Source organism: Peromyscus californicus, unplaced genomic scaffold, assembly GCF_007827085.1.
Source record: "Peromyscus californicus insignis strain IS unplaced genomic scaffold, ASM782708v3 Scaffold_6__1_contigs__length_162567912, whole genome shotgun sequence".
Taxonomy (NCBI): domain Eukaryota; kingdom Metazoa; phylum Chordata; class Mammalia; order Rodentia; family Cricetidae; genus Peromyscus; species Peromyscus californicus.
Window position 1 is genome coordinate 138,729,248 of NW_026294584.1, and position 18,349 is coordinate 138,747,596.

Genomic DNA, 18,349 nt, shown 5'->3' on the forward strand with positions numbered 1-18,349 from the left:
AGGAGGTACCTGTTTCACAGGCCTGAAGAAAGAGCTCAGTGCCTGCTCGAGGAAAGCAGGTGGTCCTCCTGGCTGGAACAGGAGGTGCCATGCGGGGGTGTGTACTACGGGAGGGAAAACAGAGCTAGATCCCTGTGAGCAGCTTGGACTGTATCCTGGAAGCTGCAGGGAGCCACTGAAGGTTTTGTTTTGTGTTTAGTTGGCAAGGGCTACCTCTACACTATGCAGTCAGAGCTAGATTCTCCAGCACGATGGATAGCCTTCCCCCAGTGGCTGGTCAAGTCAGAATATACTTCGATTACAATGGCTCTGGTTTATAATCCTAGCACTTGGAAGACTGAGGCAGGAGGATTGCTTCAAGTTCCAGGTCATTTGATTTGGGCTATATATTGAGATTACGTCTCAAAAACCAGACCAGCCAGGCGGTGGTGGCACACACCTTTGATCCCAGCTCTCGGGAGGAAGAGGCAGGAGGATCTCTGTGAGTTCGAGGCCAGCCTGGTCTACAGAGCAAGATCCAGGACAGGCACCAAAACAACAGAGAGAAACCCTGTCTCAAAAACAAAACAAAACAAAAAACAAAAACAGACCAAATGGCTCAGTGGTTAAGAGCACTAGCTGCTCTTCCAGATGATCCGGGTTCATATCCCAGCACCCACATGGCAGCTCACAACTGTCTGTAACTCCAAGATCCAACACCCTTACACAGACATTACATGCAGGCAAAACACCAATGTACATAAAATAAAAGAAAATGAAAATTGATTAAAAAAAACAAAAGAAAAAAACCCAAGACCAAACAACAATAAGTAGTATATTTTATTTTTCAGCCACATTTACTAGCTCATACATTTTGAGAATGGATACACCTATCTTCCTATTCTGTGTCCTTAGTAGAATGTGTCATAGGTATTAATAAGCAAACTGCTGCAAATACCTAAAAGAGGAAAACAAAGTGTAAAATATGAAAAAGGTGGGGACTGGAGCAATGGTTCAGCACTTAAAAGCACTTGTTGCTCTTGCAGAGGACCCAGGTTCGATTCCCAGCACCCACATGGTGGCTCACAGCTGTCTGTAACTCCAGTCCCCCGGCTTTCATGCCCTTCTGACTTCTTCAGGCACCAGACATGCAGTGCTACATAGACACATGTATGAGCAAAACATAAAATGAATCTTTAAAAAAAATATGAAAAAGGTGGATAAGGCCAGATAAATCAACCACTGAAAGGACTGTTTTTAGAGTCTTACCAGCCCATACACGTTCCATTATATTTTAAATCACACTTCTGCACAGCAAGGGAAGTCTAGTGAGAGGTAGTGTATTTTTGGAAGTGTCTCTCTGAGTCTTGCCTCTGTTCAAGAGAAAGGGAGTTAGGTTTACTTTTCCTTTCTTTTAGGAGGTAGGATTCAATACTGAATGTGGCTAAGGAGGCAGCAACATGGTGGAAACCCTCAGAGCTGCAGGAAGGACGCATCACTTGTCGGGGGCCACTTGTCCAGGGGAGTATATCCGATCTATTTTCTGGAGACTAGTGGACTTGGCCATATGTAGGGCTTTTTTTTTATTAAGGGTCTCATGTACCTGAAGTCGGTCTCAAATTCACTATACACATTTGCTATGTAGCTGAGAATAACCTTGAACTTTATTTTTTTAGATTATTTATTTTTCTGTGTATGAATGTTTGCTTGCATATCTGTCATGCACCACATGTGTGTCTGGTGTCCGAGGAGGTCATAAGAGGGCATTGGTTTCCCTGGAACTGAAGTTACAGGAAGTTATGAGGCTCCATATGGGTGTTGGAAACTAAACCCTGGTCCTCTGCAAGAAATGCCCTTAACCACTGAGTCATCTCCCTAGCCCTAACCTTGAACTTCTTTTTTTAAACAGGGTTTCTCTATGTAGCCTTAGCTGTCCTGGAACTTGCTCTGTAGACCAGGCTAGCCTGGAACTCACAGAGATCTACTTGTCTCTGCCTCCCAAGTGCTGGGACCAAAGGTGTGCGCTACCACCACCCTGCTAACCTTGAACTCTTGATCTTCCTGCTTCCACCTGGCATTATGCGCAGTTGCCTGTCTAGGGCTTTCATCACACTCTTCAATCATGTGGACTTGACCTGGCAGCTGTGCCCTGGGGCTTCCCAAAGGTACTCTGTATATCTGGCTACTTTTTGGTGGTGGTGCTTGGGGCTCACAAGCCAAGGCTGACCTCATACAGCTGGTCCTCCAGCCTCCACCTCATATATCCTGGATTACAGATGTGCAGTGCCACACCCAACTGCCTATGTTCTCTGGACTGGGAACAGCATGAGATCAAAGTCTCATTGCAAAGTATCTTGATGTGCCTATCTGCAAACCATTGATTCTTAGAAGACCTTCTTTGTATTTCTACCAGCCACAGTTCACTCTATTGTTTTTGACTGTTTGTTTTTTTGTTTTCTGAGACAAGGTTTCTCTGTGTAGCTCTGACTGTCCTGGAACTCGCTTTGTAGACCAGTCTGGCCTCGAACTCACAGAAATCCACCTGCCTCTGCCTCCAAAATGCAAGTTCATTCAATTTTAATTTGACAAGAACAACAAGTACTCTTAACTGCCAAGTCATTCTCTTCAACACCCTTACAAAAATAATTTGAGGGAGCTGGGCATGGTGGTGCACACCTTTAAATCCAGCACTCGAGAGGCAGAGGCATGTAGATCTCTATGAGTTCAAGGATGGCCTAGTCTATATAGTGAGTTCTAGGACATCCAGGATTATGTAGAAAAACTGTCTCAAAATCCCAAAACTTAATTAACTAATTAATTACTTAAATAGTTTGAGGCTGGTTTACAGTGGTCAAAAATCCAAAAATTAATTAATTAGTTAATTAATTAGTTTTAGGCTAGTCTGCTCTATACAGTCAGAGCCTATTCATAAATAGATAAATACACAAAGTCTGTGGTGATTTGAATGAGAATGGCCCCATAGGCTCACAGATTGAATGTCTGGTCTCTGGTTGATGAAAAGCAGGAGGTGTGGGCCTGTTGGAGGAGATCCATCACTGGGGTGGACTTTGAGCTTTCAAAACTCATCATTTCCAGTTAGCTCTTTCTGCCCCTGCCTACTGTCATCTTGTGTGTGTGGATCAGGATATAAGCTCTCCAGTCTCTGTTCCAGTGCCTGCCTGCTGCCACGGGCCCAGCCACGTAGTCACAGACTCCAACCCTCTGGAACCCTGAGTCCTCAGTTAAACTCTTTCTTCTGTAAAGTGCCTTGGTCATGGTGTCTGCACAGCAATAGAACAGTAACTGAGACGAAGTCTAACATCAATCACACCACAAAAAGAACAGAAACTTGTTTTTAGGCGCTTTCCGGTTTGTGAGTGTGTGGTGTAAAAACGGCTAATTTAAAACTGTAACTGAACATGGAGCGGGGAGAATGTGTGATAACATATTGTGACAGCATTTCCACTATACAGAGACAATGAAGGCAAACCACCTCAAGAACACAGACTACAAGCCAGGCAGTGGTGGTGCACACCTTTAATCCCAGCACTCAAGAGGCAGAGGCAGGCGGATCTCTGTGAGTTCAAGGCCAGCCTGGTCTACAGACTGAGTTCCAGGACAGCCAGGGCTACAAAGAGAAACCCTGTCTCAAAAAACAAAAAATGGAGGTTACAGTAAGTTTATTATTGTTAGTTGGGACCCTGAGCAGGCTGGGCTCTACCACTGACAGTAATAATGAAACACAGAGAAAGCTTTGTTTCAATGTTGCCATGTTGGGAAGAGTAAATGAAGAGGTCCAGGTTCCCAGTCTCAAATTAGTCTTTGAGGTCCTGACAAGAGGATTATAGCTAGAACACTAAGTATGCATAGCCAAACTGGTCATCAATGTCTCTGCTCGGATGCTTCTGCAAGGCGGCCAGACAGCTTGGCAGAAGTGCTGAAATCCTCCTGGGAAACGACTTCTCCTTGTTGGTACCAGGTTTCATCCTTTTCTCATTTTTTCTTTTCTCTTTTTCTTTTTGGTTTTTCGAGACAGGGTCTCTCTGTGTAGCTTTGCGCCTTTCCTGGAACTCACTCGGTAGCCCAGGCTGGCCTCGAACTCACAAGGATCCACCTGGCTCTGCCTCCTGAGTGCTGGGATTAAAGGCGTGCGCCACCACCGCCCGGCCCTGCTTGGACTTCTAATTGCTGAGATTGGACTTCTAATTGCTGAGATTACAGCTGTGCTACCACACCGCCTTCCTCCCTCCTCCCCAAGGGGTGTTCTGTAACAGTTTCCTCTGATTGAAACATTTTATCCAGCAAGGAAGCTCCTTGGGCAAGAATGTATACAACTCAAAATAGCTCCAGGAAGTCCCTGAAACTGACCAGATTCATTGTGCCCGCTCTGCCAGACTAAACTATAAAAGCTGAGAGTCCTCCTCAGATGAAGAAAAAAGATGAGCTGCGAAGAAGACTCTTGAGACTAGCCAGCTGCCTGGTTTAGACCAACTGAGGACCTGGGAAGGACACTCTTGAACCTGTTGAGCTGCCTGCAGGCTGTGCAGTGTACCCCAGGTTCCCAGCTTTGAGAGCAGTCACCCATGCTGTCTTTGGGTCATGTCTGCTCTTGTAACCCCCAATAAAACACATTGGTTTACTAAATTGGACTTTGATGGTAGTCACACTTTGGACTGTCATGGGTTCCCTATCTGGAGTGAGTAGATGCGTGTTGCATCTTCCCAGGAAAACTTTGTCACCCAAGGGGAAGGAGATATTAGAGAGTGAACTAGAGCCTTGCATATGCTAGGTAAGTGTGTTCTACCAGTGAGCTACATGTGCTCTGTCTCTTTCTCTCTCTCCAGGGTCTCACTCTACAGTCCCGGCTGTCCGGGAACTTGCTGTATAGATCAGGCTGGCTTCAAATGCATTGCGATCTACTTGCCTCTGGACTGTTGGGATTAAGTGTGTGTACCACAACACCTGGCCCTGCTCCCTTTCTTGTTTTGAAACAAAGTCTCACTAAATTGCCAGACTGTAGCCCAGACTCACATTTTATTCTCCTAGGATCGCCTATCTGCACCAGGGTTGGCTTTTTAACATGGTTAATGAGTTTAATTATTTTTAAAAATGTGTTTGGATGTTTTACCTACATATATCTATACCATATATGTAAAAGGGACCTCAAAGTCAGCACAAGACACCCAAGACCAAGTTCTCAGCACAAAGGAGATTTATTTGCCCCATGAGCCCCTTCAGTATGTTCCTATTGCCCACTGAAGCCAGAAGAGGGCATCAGATCCTCTGGAACTGGAGTTACAGATGGTTGTGAGCTGCCATATGGGTGCTGGGAATCAAACCCTGGTCCTCTGGAAGAGTAGCCAGAGCTCTTAGAGGTTGAGCCATCTTTTCAGCCACTTTGCCGTGCTTTGAAAAAGTAATCACTGAAAACCCTCCCATTTGGATGTGCTCTTACTAACAAAACACTCCTCCCTCTTCTTGATGAAATGGCAAGCCTGCAAGGCATCCCAGTCAGGATCCATCAGAAGGAAATAGAGACCCTGAAGAACGTCAAGGGTAGGAGAAACCTGAGCATTTCAGTCATCACTGTTGAGACAGGGTACTCCAGTTATATCTTGGTCCCCTTGCCTATGACTCTTCAGTGCTAAGATTACAAAGTATTTTATTGGGTAAATTAAGGTTTTTGGTGACTAATCTTGGTAGAGTTGGCAGACTTTAAGAGGGTGTGGCTGTTGTAATGGATGTGTTCCTTTATACTTGACAATTTGAGCAGTTGTTGATCTAATGAGTTTCCTTAGGGTTATTTACAGGAATATTTGTGAGGGATTATTAAAGGGGCATTGGCATTTACCAAATTGGCATTTACCGAAGTCTACACCACAGAAGAAGCCTTTCTCCCTTTCCCAGCATTAACTGCCTATAAATTCTCAAGGAAGGGGGCTGGAGGGATGGCTCAGTGGTTAAGAGCACCGACTGCTCTTCTAGAGGTCCTGAGTTCAATTCCCAGCAACCACATGGTGGCTCACAACCACCTGCAATGAGATCTGGTGCCCTCTTCAGACCTGCAAGGTACACGTGCAGACAGAACACTGTATACATAATTAATAAATAAAATCTTTAAAAAAAAATAAAAATAAAAAAAAATTCTCAAGGAAGGTGGGCGTCTCCTGAGACCTTCCCCTGAGGAGTTTTTTTTTTCCAGGTTTATTCAAATCCAAGGTCTAGTATATGCTAGACAAGCCCCTCCCACTGATCTGCCATCCCTGCTAATACTGAGCTTTCTAACACAAACTGAGCTGTCTCCTACTTCAGACCTGTGGAGGGGAAAAAAATGCCTGTGGAGAATCCTTACAGCAGGAAGGTCAGCAGATGAAGAGCAAGGAAACATTTTATCAGGGCTGCCACAATGGAGTCTTCAAAACACACTGGGGCAGGGAAGCTTCACTTAAGGCATTCTCCTAAATCTCCCTTTGTCCCACCCTGGGTCCAGGTTCGGTTCTCCCTGTATCCAAGCTTTCTCTGGTTTGCAGTTAAAAACTCTTCTGTCTGGGTCTGTTTTGTTTTTTATTTATTTTTGTTTTTTTCGAGACAGAGTTTCTCTGCGTAGCCCTGGCTGTCCTGGAACTGGCTCTGTAGACCAGTCTGGCCTCGAACTCACAGAAATCCACCTGCCTCTCAAGTGCTGGGACAAAAGGCGTGCGCCACCTCGCATGACTCGGTTCTGTTTTTAGCTAAGGTCTTGGTATAGATCCCTGGCTGGCTGCAAGCTCTCCATCATCCTTCTGGTCATCCAAATAGCTAAATTACAGGCGTGCGTCACCACACCAGGCTTATTCTTACCCCTGCTCACCTCTCTGGCTTTCCTTGGTCAGCTCTCCTCCAAAAGGCCTTCCCTAGCTTTCGACCCCTCCCCACCCAGGTTTCCTCTGGTGGAACATTCCAGACCTGAGTGTTAACGCCCTAAGCCCGAGCAGCAGCAGTTCTGGGGAGGGCTCGAGGTGGCTGACTTCTGGAGCTAGCTGAGGACTGGCGAGACCCCCCGGCCGCCGGAGCGCACACTGTGCGCCCACGCACGTGACCGTCAGCCCGAGTGAGTCAGCTTTCCCACCCCCAGCCTGCCAGTGCGTTGCCATGGTTACGGGACTAGCACCGGGGCGGGGGGCGGGACCGGAGCCGGAGGCGGGGCCTGCGGGCGGCCAGTAATCCAGGTTTCTCAACCTCAGCCCAGTAACCATTTCATCCTCATTGGTGAGTTTGGAAAATAGGCTTCCCTTTCGGGTTTGAGCCTTTCTGTTTTGTTTTACATGTTATATAATACTATTTCTTTTTAATTGTTGGTACAGATAAACGTATAAATACAACCTGCTGAGTTCATGTAGTGTTGCTCGTATGTATATGTTTTTAGAACTGACCATTTGGTGTTGGATAACCCAAGGAGAGGGCTCATCTCTGGGGAAGACTGACTCTTTCAGCAGCCATCAATTGCCTTTAGCTCTTCCTCTAGGGGTGGGGCCTTGTAAGGTTTTCCCTTGCCTCCTTGGCATGTCGGGTAGTGTTGTCATAGTTCAGACCTGGTTTAGGCAACCATGCTGTTGAAATTTCGTTGATGCAGCTTCCCTGTCTCTCAGCAAATGTTCCGGTCCCCAAGTTAAACATGTCTCAACCTTCGGCGTGAGTCTGTGAGAACTGGAGTCATTGGTCGTGAGAATAAGACAGGTCCAGTTCTATCACAGACATTGAACGTGAACTCAACAACGGTCTGGTTAAATGGGGCAGAACTTGGCCATCTTGTAAGACGGAAACTGATCTGTGTTCTGCTGAGCCCAGTGGGGCCCAAGGCTAGATGTGGTTTCGGTGTTTTGTTTGTTTGTTTCTTCATTTAAGTTATAGTGCTTTAAGGTACCTTGTTTCCATACAATAGGACCCATCTGAAGGCAGTCCACCCACTTGTCACCCGAGCAAAGAAACACTCTTTCCAATCTGGAAGAGAAGCTCACTTACTAAACAAGGGCCAATAGCTCCCACTTCATATGTATATGTATGTATATATGTTTTAATACATATGTGTATGCATATACATATACGCGTGCATATATATACATTTTCATATGTACATATGCATGTGTATATGTATGGGATTTAAATATATATCATATATGTGGTATCTAAATATGACTTCAAGACATCAGCACATGTGTATTCAAGAAATTTGTAAAAGTGGACCAGCCAGGTGACTCAACAGATAAAGGGCACCTGCGGCGGAGTCTAGATGACTTGAGTGTGATTCTTGGCACCCACACAGTTGCCCTTTGACCTTCACAAGTGTTCCCCAAACAAAAATAAATGCAATTAAAGAAATTTGTGAAACTGGGTCATCCAATTCTAAAGTTACTACAGTTCCACCAAAAATCAAGCGATTCATCTTTAGAGAAAATTGGCAGCACAGCATCGTGGGACATGCTTGTAATCCCAGCACTTGGAGGAAGATCAGGAGTTTAAGGTTATCCTTGGCTACATACTAGCTGAAGGCCAACCTGGGCTACATGTGATGCTGACTCAAAAAAAATCAAACAAGCAAACAAAAAATTAAGGTCTAGAAAGACAGTTCAGTGATTAAGAATACTAGCTGCTCTTCCAGCAGACCCATTTTCCATTCTCAGTACCTACATGGTGGCTCACAACCATCTATATCCCTAGTCCCAGGGGATCCAACACCTTCTTCTGGTCTCTATAGGCACTGCACACATATGGTGCACAGACATACATGCAAGCAAAACACCCATATACATTAAAACAACACACACAGAGGCTGCAAGATGGTTCTCTTGGTAAAGACACTTGCTGCCCATTATTTGTAATAGCCAGAACCTGGAAACAACCTAGATGCCCATCAACTGAAAAATGGATAAATAAAATGTGGTACATATACACAATGGAGTACTACTCAGCAGAGAAAAACGACATCATGAAATTTGCAGGCAAATAGATGGAACTAGAATATATCATCCTGAGTGAGGTAACCCAAACCCAGAAGGACAAACATGGTATGTATTCACTCATAAGTGGATACTAGATATAAAGCAAAGGACAATCAGACTGTAACCCGTAGAACCAGGGAGGCTACCTAGCAGGGGGGACCCTAGGACGACTGTGGTTTATAATAAAGTTTTGGTTTTGCCCAATCACTGGGCAAGATTTAGTGAAACATTTCACTATTAGGGTAAGAATTTGTACTGTATCAAACTGATGAAAGAAAATGCTGGCTGTACTTTCAGGAGGGGAAGCTAAAATCTTTTTAGATTATGGATTGACCTATAGAAAAATGTCTGCCATAAATCAAACAGTGAAGGGGAGGATGAATAGGAATCTCACTTACACAACTTAAGTAAAACAGCTCTCTGAACAGATGAAGATAGGTTTCTTCTGTATCCCAGAATCTAAACAATATTTATATGTATAATCCAGCTATTATTTGGGCTTAATAAAAGGGCTTATTGGGAAATGTTATCATTTTTACTATTTTCTACAGAGAAGATATTTGCAGTTTTTTTATGTTCAAAAAAAGGACACTTGCTGCCACGCTTGACTGCCTGGATTCACCTCCGGGACTCACATGGTGGAAGCAAAGAGCTGATACCAGAAAGTTATCCAGTGACCTCCACACACATTACACACTGTCACACACAACCACATCCACACAAAAATAAATGTAATTTTAAAAATTAAAAAGCAAACAACAATGAAACCCAAACCAACCCAAATCCAAAGCCGTTTAGATTTATCACTGGAAGACATGAACCAGAAAATGCTCAGCAGTCGAAATACAAGGCTACATCAAAAGTCAAGAACACACTCTGATTCAGGGCGGGCCTGTAGCTCAGTAGTAGAGTATGGTCTGGATACACGAGGCTCTGGATACATTCCCCAATACTAACAGAAAATGAAGGTTTTGCCTTCAGGCTGGAGAGATGGCTCGCAGGTTAAGAGCCCCTGGCACTCTTTCAGAGGACAAGAGTTTGGTTCCCAGCACCCACACAGTGGTTCACAACTACCTCTAACTCCAGTTCCAGAGGACCTTGTGTCCTCCTCTGGCTTCCTTGGACACCAAGAAAGTATATGGTACACATTCATACATGCATGCTTGCACTCAATAAAAAAAACTCGCCGGGCAGTGGTGGCGCACGCCTTTAATCCCAGCACTTGGGAGGCAGAGCCAGGCGGATCTCTGTGAGTTCGAGGCCAGCCTGGACTACCAAGTGAGTTCCAGGAAAGGCGCAAAGCTACACAGAGAAACCCTGTCTCGAAAAACCAAAAAAAAAAAAAAAAAAAACTCATACACAGAAAATGAAATCTTCTTTTGTTAAAGGTTCTGACTTAAGTCTGCCTTTGGATGGAAGTTCAAGACTAGCCAAGGATGAACTCACAGTTTTAGAAACTACTTCAACCTGCAAAACATGCAGACTGTTAGTGAGGCTACGTCTGGGGGAACAGGCAACAAGATGCATCTCGTGCTATTAGAGTCATTGGTGAAAGGGCTGTCTTCCAGAACGAATGAGGTATCTTCCTGGGGAAAATGTCCAACTGTGTTTCTATTTCTCAACTTGAAACTAAAGCCTTGATTGAAAAGCAACTAATGACCTTCCATCTTTGTTGTGGGATATTATTTTAGATGTGTTACATTTGTTTATGCTATGGAACATTTGTTTAATGATGCAAAGATGTGTTGCATTCTTTTATGTTGCATTTGTTTAACTCTGTGAAACTGTGTTACTGTGCCTGCCTAAAAACACCTGATGATCTAATAAAGAGCTGAACTGCCAATAGCGAGGCAGGAGAAAGGATAGGCGGGGCTGGCAGGCAGAGAGAATAAATAGGAGCTATCTGGAAGGAGCAAGAGAGACAGGAGCAAGAAAAGAAGGCACGAGCCACCTAGCCACACAGCCAACCAAGGAGTAAGAAAGAAAGATTTGCCGAAATAGAGACAGGGAAAAGCTTAGAGGTAAAAGATAGACAGGATAATTTAAGAAAAGCTGACCAGAAACAAGCCAAACTAAGGTCGAGCATTTATAAGAAAGAAAAAGTCTCTGTGTATGATTTATTTGGAGCTAGGTGGCAGGCCCCCCAAAAGAGCAAAGAATAAAAACAAAACAACAACAAACAACTATACATCTTCTTTCAGGCCTACTTGGCAGTGTGTTCTACAGAGCTACAAACCCTGATCTCGTTCAAAAAAAAATTTTTTCTTAAAGGCATCCAAAAGAAAACAATCACATATAATTGGGCCACTTAGGATAGCATATTTTTACATCCAGATTTTATTTAAGATTATTTTGTTTTGCCATGTGGTGGTGGTATATGCCTTTTAATCCCAGCACTCAGGAAGCAGAGGCAGTCAGATCTCTGAGTTGGAGGCCAGCCTGGTCTACAGAGAGAGTTCCAGGATGGCCAGGACTACACAGAGAAACCCTGTCTTGAAAAAAAAATTATTTTATTTTACATGTATAGTTATTTCCCGTGAATGTGTGTCTGTGCCACATTTGTGTGGAAGTCAAAAGAAAGCATCAGTTCCCCTGGAACTGGAATTTATGGATGGTTGTGAACTGCTATGTGGGTGCTGGAACCTGAACTAGGTACTCGCAGCCAGTGCTCTTAACTACTGAGCCATCTCAGCAGCTCCACATCTGAATTTTAAAAAGTTAAAATTAGCCATATGTGACTCATACCCTTATAATCCAAGTACTTGAAAGTGGAGCTAAGAGGAGAAGGAATCCAAGGCCAGCTCTTGGCTACATGGCTAGTTTTGTCCTAGCATGGGCTACAAGACACCATTTCAAAACCAACCAAACAATAACGAAAAAAAAAAAAAAAAGAATTAGGACAGGCATGGTGGTACACACCTTTAATTCCAACGTTTAGGAGGCAGAGAGTTCTAGGCCAGCCAAGGTCACAGAGTGTCTCTCTCTCTCTCTCTCTCTCTCTCTCTCTCTCTCTCTCTCTCTCTCTCTCTCACACACACACACACACACACACACACACACACACACACACACACACACACGAGTTAAAATTACCTGTAGCATTATGGAATATTTGAACTGTTATCAATAGACGTTGGAGGAGGTCAATGGCAACCTCCCCCATGATAATGCAGCTAGTGATCTAGCTTTACTCAAAACTAACCCTTGAAGCATATCCACTAGAAGATGTGCCCACTAGTAGTCTACATTACTCAGGAGGCTGAGGCAGAAGAATGAATGGCTGTCATTTCGGCCACATAGGAGACTCAGGGAACAAACATAGCCCCTGCGGTCTACGGAATGGGAGCAGTAGTTCAGGAAGGATGCCAATGCCTCTTACTCTTAGGGCCTCAGGAATGACTCGACCAGGCAGCACAAAGGTCTCCAGTGGAGAGGACACTCTCCATAGAGAATCCAAGGCGATGATGTCATCAAAGGGTTAATTCTAGACAGGGACGCGGGGGGGGGGGGGGGCGGGGGGCGGGACACGCAGCTGTCAGGTGGCGTCGGAAAGATTAACTGCGGTGAAGAGTTTCACGTAGGGGAAGATCGAGTCCTGGGAAGGGACAAGAGGTTACCCACCCACAGTAGGCTCCACAAAGCATGCGCGCCTGTCCACGACTGGCATCACCACAGATTCTTCGCCTCGATTTCTTGCAGCGGGTGAGGTTCCCACGGGGGGCGTGGCGTGGCGGGCGTGGTCTGGGTGGTGACGAGAGGGTTAACCACCGACCGAGCCCGGGGGCGGAGCGCGGGCCACCGGGCGTCCAGCGTCCCCGCTGGAGCCGGAAGCAGTCTCGGGTCAGGGGCGCGCCTAGCCTGCCTATCTGGGTGCTTCGGCCGAGGTCCCTGCGGGCTGGGGAGCCCAGCGAGGTGCGGGAGAGAGGGCGGGTGTTAGGGACGGCAAGGGGGATGGTCCATGGTGTGGTCGGAGGGGCGAACTCGTGAGAAAGTTGGGGGGCGCGGCACAGATGGTGTGAAAGCAGAGTGATGGGCCCAGGAGGGTTAGGGGACCAAGAGCAGGCTGGTTGGCACACACGGGTGAACAGATGACGGGAACGCTAGGGAAAGATGCTGCGCCTCACACTTTTCTTCCCACGCCGCTCCAGGGGACGATCCGGAGCTCAAGTTTCGGAAGAGAGACGCCCCAGCAAGCCTGTTTCGAGGATCCCATCAGCGGCTCACCTCATGGGCCAGACGGCCCTTGCAAGGGGCAGCAGCAGCACCCCCACCTCGCAGGCTCTGTACTCTGACTTTTCTCCTCCGGAGGGCTTGGAGGAGCTCCTGTCTGCTCCCCCTCCTGACCTAGGAGCCCAGCGACGCCACGGCTGGAATCCCAAGGACTGCTCCGAGAACATCGATGTCAAGGAAGGGGGGCTGTGCTTTGAGCGGCGCCCTGTGGCCCAAAGCACTGATGGGGTCCGGGGGAAGAGGGGTTACTCGAGGGGCCTGCATGCCTGGGAGATCAGCTGGCCCCTGGAGCAGAGGGGCACACACGCTGTGGTGGGCGTGGCCACTGCCCTCGCCCCGCTGCAGGTTGACCACTATGCGGCGCTTTTGGGCAGCAACAGCGAGTCTTGGGGCTGGGATATTGGGCGGGGAAAATTGTATCATCAGAGTAAGGGCCTTGAGGCCCGCCAGTACCCTGCTGGACCTCAGGGTGAGCAGCTGGTGGTGCCAGAGAGACTTCTGGTGGTTCTCGACATGGAGGAGGGGACTCTGGGCTACTCTGTTGGGGGCACCTACCTGGGGCCAGCCTTCCATGGTCTGAAGGGCAGGACCCTCTACCCCTCTGTAAGCGCTGTCTGGGGCCAGTGCCAGGTCCGCATCCACTACATGGGCGAAAGAAGAGGTGAGACCCGGACTAGGTGGCAACGGTTTGGGGTGGAAACTCATGCTTGGACCACAGAAAGGGGGCTTCATATCACTTCATATCATTTGGCTTGTCACTTAGATGGCCTTGGCTCTAGCTTCACTCAGGCCTTACTGGATGTGTGATGCAGAAATCCAGAATCTAAGATCTCCTCTCTCAGGCGGAGGCAGAATTGAAGAAATGAGGGAGCTTGAGCAGGACTCAGGAGTTTGAGGATGTCTGGCTGGAGTTGCACGTCTACTGACCTTGCCTTTCTTCTCTCTCAGCAGAGGAACCACAATCCCTTCTGCACCTGAGCCGCCTGTGTGTGCGCCACGCGCTGGGAGATACCCGGCTTGGCCAAATATCCACTCTGCCTTTGCCCCCTGCCATGAAGCGCTACCTGCTCTACAAATGACCCTGGAGCACCAGATTGTGCTGGCACCTGGCCATCGTCAGTACGGTGGGGACAGGTGGAGAGGCACCATCGGCCTAGACAAACAACAGAAAAGCCAGTGAAGCTGAGGGGAGGAGAGGCTGGGCCCCTTCACTCACCCTTAGAGAGGGGCAAGACAAGGAAGAGACCGCAAAGGCTGTGGCAGCCTGGTGCAAAGATGTCTGTCAAGTAAAAAACGAGATGTATTGTCACAGCGCCTGTTTGGTTTTTGTTCCACCCGCCCCCCGTAGTCCTGTCACTGGGAAATTACATGGAAACGTGCAAAGATGATGACCAACTACAAGCTCAGGGCCAGGTGTTTATTTCCCTTACATGTAAGATGGTTCACAAATACAATACGAGGGCGGCACTGTGGGGGAGGGGAACATCCCCGGCCTCCTAGAGCAAGAGGACCTTAGCCTTGGTATACGCTGAGAAGGGAAAGGAAGGTGATTTCACTCTCTTGCCCTTGCTAGGGCCTGAAGGGACAGTCAGTTCCACTCTTTCCATCCACCCCCCAGCCAGGAAGCCATCTTGGTGAACTAGGTGACGTATTTCATTCTAACCATTGTAAGTGGTAAAGGGATTGGCCTGGTCCCAACCATTATAGGGAGGTGTACAAGGTTCAGGAAGGTACAGTGTGGATTAGGACACAAGATGGAACAGATGACATCAGAAGCATGTGTCTGGTGGGAACAGTTACTAAGCTTCTGGGTGACCTAGTCCTGGCCTAGTGAAGGGTTGGGGAGACCGATGGTGCTTATTGTTTGGCATTGATGATGTCCACAAATTCAGGCTTGAGAGAAGCACCGCCCACGAGGAAGCCGTCCACATCAGGCTGGCTTGCCAGCTCTTTGCAGGTTGCTCCAGTCACAGAACCTGTAACAGAAACAGGAACAGGAAGATGGCTTGGTCAGGGATAGGATTAGTACACTTAAGCCCCACCTCTCTGGGGGGCCTCAGTCTGTCTTAGCCCATTTCTACCTTGGCTGGAGCCAAACCCACTCACCTCCATAAATGATTCGGGTGCTTTGAGCCACCGCATCAGAAACATTGGATTTCAGCCACCCCCGAAGCTTCTCGTGTACTTCCTGGGCCTAGAAAGAGGAGGCAGATTAAATAAAACCCTTCCTGTTCATTCAAAGAGAAAACACACACACACACACACACACACACACACACACACACTGGTGCTTGGACGTTTAGTTTCGGGAAAAGCCCTGGGGCCAGAGAATAGCAATGCTCCAATCCCAGCCAGGCCGAGTGAACATTCTTGGCAAGTCACTCTTCTTGAGTCTGGGGGCCCCTGTGGCTCCTGGGCAGTTAGTTACCTGTTGAGGTGTCGCAGTCTTGCCGGTACCAATGGCCCAGACAGGTTCATAGGCCAGAACAACTTTGTTCCAGTCCTTCACGTTATCTGCAGGACAGAGATCAGGAAGAGAACAGTGAAGAGGAAGGAGTTGCCCAGCCAAGCTCGCCAGGGTGTAACAGTAATGACCTACAGCCCCTGGTGGGCTCTTTTTCCCTATCCATTTTTTAAAAACAATTTGCTTGTGTGTGTGTGTGTGTGTGTGTGCGCGCGCGCACATATGGAGGCCAGAGGACAACTTGCAGGAGTTGGTTCTCTCCTACCATGTGCGTTTGGGGGATCACACAGATCCTCGCTTGGCAGTAAGCCCCCTTACCCACAGAGCATCTCAGCAGCCCCTAGTGGCTTCTGAAGGAACAGAAGTGACAAAGCCCACCCGCTTTTCCTGCCTCAACATAATCAGGCAGGCTGCAGGGTCTCTGACCTCCAGACCCCAGCTCTGGGGCCCTTGCTAGGCTCAAAGGTCCCTTTCTCCAGAGGTACCTGCGATGACTTTGGTTTGCTCGAAAACAACCTTCTCGGTGATGCCAGCTTCCCTCTCATCTAACTTCTCCCCAATGCAGGCGATCACTCCAAGGCCCTCGGCCAGGGCGTGGGCCACTTTCTGCCCAATCAGCTGTTGAACAAATACAGTGAGACATCCCTCTCGATGAAAGTGCCTCTCCTACCTCCCCTCCTGCTTACTGACCTCATCGGACTCCCCGAAGACGTGCCTCCTCTCCGAGTGACCCAGCACTACCCATGTGGCTCCTAAATCTTTGATCATGCCAGGGCTAAAACAGACAGAAACACCAAGGTTCAGCAAGGAGCCTCCAAGGAAGTTTCCCTCTACACCCCTCTCTACCTCCAGATCACTCCACCTGATCTCCCCAGTGAAGGCCCCATTGGTCACTTTGTAGCAGTTCTGCGCAGCCACAGCAATCTTGGGATCTAGCTTCTGCCTGGCGAAGTCGATGTAGGCGGTGGGGGGTGCACAAACCACCTCTGAGAATGAAATCAAAGAAAGCCTTCATTCTCCGGGCTCGCTGTCAGGCCTTCACCCTCTTGCTTCTATCCTCCTGCCTTTTTCATTCCAGAAAGATGACCTTTGTCCACTACACAGTCCAGGCTGGGCCTGTACCCACAGCCTCCCTAATGCTCCTGTTAGGCCCCAGCCCTTAACCTGCCCTCTGCTCTTTTAACAGCTGTGGCTCTAATTTCCTCAGGCTATTCTGGGAATGGGCACCTCCTAGACTCAGCATTCTCCGGGGGCCAACCCTTTCTAAAATAGCCCACCCCACTACTCCAACCTGGCAAGGATGTTTAGCCTAAGGAGAATAAGCCAACTACTGGAGTTTGTATTGGCTCTTTGGGAAATAAATGAGTGGACGATACCCTTTTGGTCACTCTCAAGGTTCTCTGATTTAGGTGGGTAGGAGGGGGAAGGATGGAGGATAGGTAGTATCCGTGAGCAGCAGGGAGTTGATGAGCTCTCAGAGACCTTGTGTTTTCCTATTTCCAGACTGAGGAGATCTGTGGGATAGCTTTTCATTCCCAAACGGCTCAGCGTGTTTGGCGCCTGCTCAGTCCCTAAGGTGGAAGGCAGGAGTAGTCCAGGCTGTGGAGGGGTAGGGATGTAGGGGCTCAGCGTGTTTGGCGCCTGCTCAGTCCCTAAGGTGGAAGGCAGGAGTAGTCCAGGCTGTGGAGGGGTAGGGATGTAGGAGCCCCCAGCTCAGAGGCCAGAGCGAGCCGCGGCGAGGGGAGGAGTTTCGAGCTACGTGCGGAGACGCACGGATCTAGAGACCGAGGGGGCAGGTAGCTGAGAGCCCGCGCAAGCTCAGCTTCCTCCCCCACACTCTGGGGGACACGTGCCACTTTTCTTGATTATCCACCCGGACACTGGTTCCGCTTCTTAACCGTGGCCTCTAGCTAGTGCAGCCCCGGTCCACTCGTAGGGGCGACCTTCCACCCAGCCCCCACCCCAAGAAGCCCTTTCCCGATCCACAGGCCCAGGGCACCATTTAAATGTCTTCCCCCTCAGCACATCTCTATGCTGCCCGGACACCAAATGGCCCCTGTCCCCAGGCCAGCCTCCAGGTCCACTCGGATAGGGAGTAGGTGCTGCCACGCCCGATACCCCCCTCCCCACCCCCGCCGCCGCCGCTCCCAAATGGAGCTCACCGGTGTCTGCAGGCACCTTGGCCGCGTTCAGGGTGCAAATGAGTTCTCCCAGGCACTTCTTCCTCCCGTTCATCTTCCAGTTGCCCCCAACGAAGAACTTCCTGGAAGGCGCCATTGCGCTGGGACTGCCTGCTTGAAGGTCAGCACAAGCGCGAGGCCCTGGCCACGGGCCACTTATATAGAGCGCTGTGAAGCAGAACTCCTCCTCCTTCCCGCCCTCCGCCATGGTTAGCCCGGCCCCTAGCTGCTAGGCCTTCCCCCTCCGCCTAGCCACCTCCCGGTGTTTCGATATTCTGACGTTTCTCCTTTCTTGTAGCAACGTTCTAGGGGTTCCGGGGGCTCAAACGTCCCGCCTGTTGCTCGACAGTTGAGATGTTGAGCCTCGCGCTCAGAGAAACCAACTTTGCGATTTCGGAGACCAGAGGGTATTTCCCGGGGAGCTGGCGGCAGCAGGGCCCTGAACCAGTCTCCCTGAGGCTGAGAGCACCTTTCCAGCTCTGAAAGAGAGCCCCCTCCTCCACAGCACAAGGCAAAGC

At 48.5% G+C, this 18,349-nt stretch overlaps 2 protein-coding genes across 6 annotated transcripts; one reads left to right on the top strand and one right to left on the bottom strand.

The window, feature by feature from the left end:
* The first annotated feature begins 6,179 nt into the window (after nucleotides 1-6,179).
* Spsb2 (splA/ryanodine receptor domain and SOCS box containing 2) lies at nucleotides 6,180-14,496 on the top strand. 5 transcript variants are annotated; one of them, XM_052719742.1, is made up of 3 exons: nucleotides 6,180-7,069; nucleotides 13,106-13,848; nucleotides 14,136-14,496. In XM_052719742.1, the coding sequence occupies exons 2-3, from the start codon at nucleotides 13,185-13,187 to the stop codon at nucleotides 14,264-14,266; spliced, it is 795 nt and encodes a 264-aa protein (XP_052575702.1). In that variant the 5' UTR covers nucleotides 6,180-7,069; nucleotides 13,106-13,184; the 3' UTR covers nucleotides 14,267-14,496. The 5 variants fall into 5 exon arrangements, with proteins under 5 accessions (XP_052575702.1, XP_052575701.1, XP_052575700.1 ...); XM_052719741.1 differs by lacking the exon at nucleotides 6,180-7,069 and adding an exon at nucleotides 12,479-12,659; XM_052719740.1 differs by lacking the exon at nucleotides 6,180-7,069 and adding an exon at nucleotides 12,666-12,869.
* Nucleotides 14,497-14,590: 94 nt separating this feature from the next.
* Tpi1 (triosephosphate isomerase 1) lies at nucleotides 14,591-18,066 on the bottom strand. Its single transcript, XM_052719746.1, has 7 exons — nucleotides 17,814-18,066; nucleotides 16,514-16,637; nucleotides 16,342-16,426; nucleotides 16,137-16,269; nucleotides 15,616-15,701; nucleotides 15,294-15,381; nucleotides 14,591-15,163 (listed from the first exon to the last, which is right to left on the bottom strand). The coding sequence occupies exons 1-7, from the start codon at nucleotides 18,037-18,039 to the stop codon at nucleotides 15,045-15,047; spliced, it is 861 nt and encodes a 286-aa protein (XP_052575706.1). The 5' UTR covers nucleotides 18,040-18,066; the 3' UTR covers nucleotides 14,591-15,044.
* Nucleotides 18,067-18,349: the final 283 nt, after the last annotated feature.